General features: G+C 35.6%; 1 protein-coding gene across 1 annotated transcript; it reads right to left on the reverse strand.

Annotated features, from left to right (window-relative positions):
- Positions 1-412: 412 nt before the first annotated feature.
- On the reverse strand, positions 413-5,830 carry LOC140881666 (protein sym-1). Its single transcript, XM_073287151.1, has 8 exons — positions 5,308-5,830; positions 4,644-4,731; positions 2,196-2,290; positions 1,590-1,662; positions 1,382-1,474; positions 1,176-1,262; positions 740-820; positions 413-660 (listed from the first exon to the last, which is right to left on the reverse strand). Exons 1-7 carry the CDS (start codon positions 5,673-5,675, stop codon positions 740-742), a joined length of 885 nt encoding a protein of 294 aa, XP_073143252.1. The 5' UTR covers positions 5,676-5,830; the 3' UTR covers positions 413-660.
- Between the last annotated feature and the right edge of the window lie 521 nt (positions 5,831-6,351).

A 6,351-nucleotide genomic window follows, 5' to 3' on the forward strand; every position in this document is an offset into this window, starting at 1 on the left:
CTTTTTCATAATCTGTGTGAAAAAGAAAAGATGAGACAGAGGGAGTATAACTTAGTAAACTAATCTTATCTTCTTTGGCTTATCTACTTTTGGAGGCGCAAAGCTTTGGCTGGGTTGGCTTATTTGTTACTTCTTGGCCAACTTTGAAATTAAACAAATGACCATTCAGAACTAACTAATAATGTCCAGTCGAATGTCGCCATATCATCAGTTCCACGTGTAGTCATTGACTGATACATGAGCAGTAATTTTTAGAGTCTATCTTCTAATAGACTAGTAACGGTGTTCTCGCTCAAAATCGGAGTGGAAGGTATGATCTTACGCGCGCTCATATGTAGACATAGATGACTCTAGTAGAAAACCTTTATATAAAGAAGTAAGCTATAGCGAGAGCAATGGTGTGAGAGAATAAAGATCATATTTTCAAGAAGTGCATGAATTCCAGGAAAAAGAAAGACAGGTGAATCTATACTTAGTATTCGGGTCATGAATGAGAGAGAATCCATATAGAAGCAAAAATAGCATCTATCAAAGTTATAAATAGAAACTACAGCAGCTCTCAGTCGGTTCCTTTTACTTGCTAAAGTTGAATCCATATTTCCAAGCAAGCTATCACTTCCAATACATACGTAGTACTTAGCGCTGGCACTATCAGTGTTTCTGTCAAATTCAACATTTGCTAAATTATCTGATAAATCAAATGGGCAAAATATAGATAGAGGAAAATAAGTTCACCTACCTATTTGACTGCAACTTCTTGGTGAGCTTTATAAGACAGAATCACATTCCATATCAAGGCAATAAAGTTTGCCGCAAGGACCTGTTCATTTTGTCAGATACAATATAAAAGCAGTCATTGTAAATAAATGTTTTCTTAACACCCCTATTGTAATTTATAATACGTGGCTGCTGATGTGGTGGCACCGGGATATTAAAAAAGCAACATCTGTGTTGTATGGTTAAAATTATTCGAGTTACAGAATTAACACCAACCATAGCTTTTGAATAGTAATTTGGCCCAACAATCTCACATCAGATGTGCCTATGGCATATGCTAGAACAGTTTTGGTTTACTTCTTGTATTCCCAAGATGTTCCCAGCAAGAACGTTTTGTCCTCTCACGATAAATAGACAAAACAATGAATTCAAGAAATGTCCACAGAAATAAATCTAACCTGAAATTGTTGGGGCACAAATCGGAAGTTAAGGAACTGGAAAGGTATCCATAATTGCCAATTCGCTAGAACTGAGGAGAACCACTCCTATAAGTTAAATGACTAAACATTTTATTGAGAAGTCTTCGTCATAAAACAGCCAAATCTTTCTTCCATTCAATGGTTACCCGAATTTAGTATATGCACACAAGAATCTTTAACAATACCTGTCGTAGCTTTGGGATCACAAGAGACGGCCTTCCTTCAAGAGACACCAACGCAGCTAGGAAAGTTCCAATAAAAATGGGAGAGAAAATAAACTGTGCAGGATAAGACCAAAGTTGATGAAATTACTTAAGAGGCTAAATTAAATTATTTATGATATATTATTATAGATTTATCATATCGTAATCAAGAAACCAAAAACAATTTCACCTGATCAAGGAGAAGCCTCAAGAAAGCACCAGAAGCCCCGGGGGCTGTGATCAATTTACTCAGAAATAAATACCTTAATGAGTACAAAGAGAAATCAGTTCAAAACTGAATTATATTATATCATAAAATAATAAATAAATAAATAAGCGAATAATTAATGAATAACTATAATAAGTTGTTGGCATTCAAACACCAATTGAAGCTACTCCAAGATCCGAGGAATCTCACTCGTAGTTGTGGAAATTCAGTTCCATAACATAATACACAAAACTGGCATCCTTCAAGTTCATATCAGTATAATTATCAGTTTATTCAAGTTTATAAGTGAGAACTTACAGAAGTTCGGTAGCCAACCATAACTTTTTCTTGAAGATTTATAGAGTTCATCGTGAACTTCATTCTATTGTTATATAAACTAGAGTTGGCTTAGCAGGAGTTTAAGAAACAACTATTTATAGTCACAAGAGATGAAGATTGAGATTTCATAATTACTCATAAAAGATACAGTGCATAGTTAGCACAAAAAATAAACAGACCTACCAATAACTAATAATAGCAGAGCTAATTATTAAATCGGTATGATAGACAACAGTTTCAAGCCATTACCAGAAATGCAATGTTGGACCGACCAAAACAAGCCCCAAAAACGCGAAGAGAAATGCCCTCTTCAAGTCTAGAGACGGCACTTTATCAACCACGAGCTGTGGTATGTAAAAATATAAAATGAATGAAATCAGGAAAGTAGTTCCTCGTAATTCAAGCAAGACATAACAGTAACTTAGGAAGCCAACAACCATTGGGCTGGATCGGCACCACCTCTTCCTTATTACAGATACAGAAAGGTCAGGTCAAGGTTTTGATTTCCATTTCCTCCATCCCCAGTGTGTACCAAAAAATTAATAATTATGAGCACGTAATTTAAGCAATAGTTCAATAGATAAAATATTGATCAAGCTTATATTTCCAACAAGAGAAAGTATGTGACAACTAGTAGACCCAACCACGGTCCTCTTGAATTGTCAACTGAAACCATCCAAACCATCTCCCAATAACCGAAACCGGATCATGGTTCGATTCCATTAGAAGACTGGCACACAAGTATACATTGTTATGCTCTTGTCCCATATTGATTAAAAATAATAATTTAAAAAAAAAATAAATGGTTGTAATAGACTCCTATAGCAACTTAGGTTAATCGTTTTCGTAAGACGACGATGAATACGTAATAGTTGTTATAGATACCCACTGTGCAGTCACGCTAAAGCGGACCAAAACTTGGGGCGTGACAGAATGTTATTAGAGGCAATCACCAGCAGAATAAACCAGGAGGTAACTGCAATGTAGGGAAAAGTGTTGCGTGTATGAGAGTCACCTCTTGAATCTATATGGTAAAGTGCTCCCTCCATTGGAGCCACTTCTAAAACTTGTAGAAGGCATCTCTAGATTCCCAGTGCTAATGTATTCGTGGGTCAGGCTGCGACGAGAATGTCGCTTGCCCTTGTCCCACATTCGTTGAAACCAAGAGTCTAAAAGGTTTTTAAGTGGTTGTAATAGACTCCTGTAATAATTTGAGTTAACTATTTTCGTAAAGCAAAAACAAATATGAAATGGTTGCCATAGGAGCCCATTATGCATTCACGCTTGCACGGCCAGCACCAAAGGCATGACTTACGTGAACTTAATTCATAAAATTTGAGCTATCTGATTATATAAACAAAATTCAAGCTCATTTTACCATTTTTATGATGAAAAATAGAATGTCCAAAATATTTTGTAATATGCTAATTGATAATTAAATTTAAAATTTTGATTACCTTACCAAAAGTGCCATTATTTTTTTTCTTGATCATTACGATTTTTACATTGACTTAAAGCTTTAACCAAAATGGAATCCAAACAGAACCATTTCCAATCAATTTGGTTTCCGTTCCACCGTCCACTGAAAGTGGAAACATCGGCTCCAAAATCAGAAGCATGGTTAAGCTTACAAGCATGCAGCTGAATATGTTGTCTTTGAAAAGAAATGTTGTCACGCCCTGAGCCAAGGCTCATGCAAGCACGACTACACAACCACCTGCGCATTTCCACTTTAAGAAAATAGTTAACCCAATAGAAGTTTATTACAACCACTTATAAACAATTTTAAACTCTTATTTTCAGCTATTGTGGGACGAGGGCATCACAAATGCAGGAATTATATGAAGTGTTTATGGCACAGGTTATTAGTTATACGATACTGATTCTCTAAAAAATCAGGTTTATTTAAGGTACACAACTACTCATTCAGCATATGAAAATTAAGTGAAAATGCAGTATTTTTTTTACTTTATGGTGATCCAACACCACTGTAATCAGAGGAAAGGTAAGCACCATGATCACCTTAAAAATAAGGGCACGTCCAGAAAACGAATCAGTCATTATTAAAACCAAAATAGTCATTAATAGAATATGTAAACAGGATCGGAACCCCTCTGCAATGAGCAAACTGGATGGGTAGAATATGTAAAGCATCTTTAAACATCTTAAAAACCACTATTACTCTCACATACTTCTCCCACATGAATTTACAACTCATTTTCATAAATCCATGCTTCACATTGCTAACCAAAACTAGAAGCCAGAAAATTAAAACTCAAGATGGTTTTTCATGACTTGTTATGCATGGAACTCAGGTACTGCATGGAAAAACTAGAAATTCATCAATCTGTGGTCGGAAACATTTAATCTTGATGTTTTCCTCCAATTATAGAATTTACTCAAAAGTCTTTCCCGGTCTAAAATTATCTATCTATGGCTTTTATATGCGACGACATTAGCACCTGTTATATTTTACACAACAAAGTTTATACCTTTTAAAGATAGAAAGACTTAACAACAAACGAGAAAGAAAATGATATCATTCGAATCCAAAAATTCTAAATATTTTATGCTACAATATTCCAACAAGGTATCCGGAATTTTAGCAGCCCAGACCACTCAGAGTTAAAAGGAATACCTTCGTCTAAAAGTCTCCACAATTCAATATAAATGAATCATGTGTGTATAGGATTTTACCTGACAAATCACATCTCCGACCAGATTTAAAAATGAAGATGTGGCAGCTTTTGTCATCACAGGATACTTGGCAAGAAGAGACAGATACCTAGATAGAAATGATGTTTGAATGAGAAAGTACTAAGTTTTAACAAGAAACCACAAATTAGTCAGAGAGCATGATCCTTGAGATGAGAAACTTTCTCCGCCCACACGTTTACAATGTCCCCACCATAAGTCGGAGAGAATTTGATAGGATAAGCTTTATTCAAACATCATTTCACAGTCTAGTGCTGAGCATTCTTACAAATATTTCAAGTCAACTTTTCTTTAACATCTTGAACAATCTGAGGACTTAAGTAATGGTCAAGAAAAATGTGGTCTTCATATTTAAACTAAAAGGATGCAAAGCTTGTGTTAGAGGCATGGCATGGACTTTTAAAGGCTTTGCATATTTGCATGATATAAATGTTCTTTGAACTGCAAAAAACATGTCAGATTTAGATTTTCCACAACTCATTTCCAAGCTTGATAATGCATAAAAATTAGCAGTCTTTAGTCCAATTCAATCCAAATTAAGGGAAAAAAACAGCATACCCATATGTCAATAACAGAGAAACGGGGAAAACAAAAACAAAAACAAAAGGAAAAACAAAAAAACTCAATAAATTATTAATATATTTACCATGAAAGAAATGACCAGCCACTCTCACGACCGTCACTGTCACCGCCACCACCGCCACCGCCACCGTTGCTGCCACCTCCGTTACCAGAGCTTCCATAGCCAGAGCCCCCAGTCCCACCACCAGCTCCGCCGCTCGAAACCCGCAAAGAGCGTAAACCCAAATGCCCAAACCCGACATGAGGACGAGCAAACCATCTGAAATCATCTGCCGAAATTCTGATGGGACAGCTCCCATTAAGGCGAATAGTATTATACACCGGAGTCGTAATTCGGGTACCGAAATTGCTCATAGGACGAGAACTGGAAGTACCCACTCGGAACAAAAGATGGCATTTTCGGGTAAGAGTTGCCTGAATCGAACATGACATAGCTTTGGTTTCTTGGCTTCGGCGAGGAGTTAATAATATTCAAGCTGTGCAGCTCTCTGTTTCCGGAGAGAATGTGGGGTTTTTTCGAGGTTTTAGGGAGAGCTTGGGTCCGAGCAATATATAACTAATGGAATCGAATATAACTATATAAGTATTAAATTCGGTTTGAAACAAAGTATTTTCAAATTCGTTCTTGATTTGAAGCTCAAATTTTTTAAGTTTTTCATTCAAATCAAAAAATTTAAATTTTTTATTCAAGTTTTATTTGAAATGATTGAACCTGTTCGCTAGCTATCCTAACTATTGTTTGAACATTGAGGTCCAATAATAAAAAAAAAATTTGAACCAAAATAAATAATTTTATTAATAGATAGAATGAAAACAATCATTGTTTAAGGATACATAAATTGACTTCGGTTCAGTGAACCGATTGTTAAAGTAAGCCTGATTAATATTCGTATGGACCAATGAGTAGGCGACTCTATTTGTCAAAAAATAAAAGTTTTATTGTTACTAGTAAAAAACGACAACTGAAAATAACATGATTGAAGTTTGAGAGATTGAGATTCTGAGAATGAATTGCATCTATATAGGCTTTTGAATATGACTCAACAATAACATGGTGGTTCCCAAGTCACTGGACCCAACTGAGTGCCTCTTGGATAGCTAGAGCTTC

Source organism: Henckelia pumila, chromosome 2, assembly GCF_033568475.1.
Source record: "Henckelia pumila isolate YLH828 chromosome 2, ASM3356847v2, whole genome shotgun sequence".
NCBI lineage: Eukaryota > Viridiplantae > Streptophyta > Magnoliopsida > Lamiales > Gesneriaceae > Henckelia > Henckelia pumila.

Excerpts from the sequence above, each read along its gene's own strand:
- LOC140881666 (XM_073287151.1), bottom strand. The coding sequence starts at position 5,675 with ATGTCATGTTCGATTCAGGCAACTCTTACCCGAAAATGCCATCTTTTG. Across the intron at positions 4,732-5,307 it reads GGCTGGTCATTTCTTTCATG|GTATCTGTCTCTTCTTGCCA; the intron begins GTAAATATATTA and ends ATTTCTATCTAG. Across the intron at positions 2,291-4,643 it reads TCGGAGATGTGATTTGTCAG|CTCGTGGTTGATAAAGTGCC; the intron begins GTAAAATCCTAT and ends TACATACCACAG.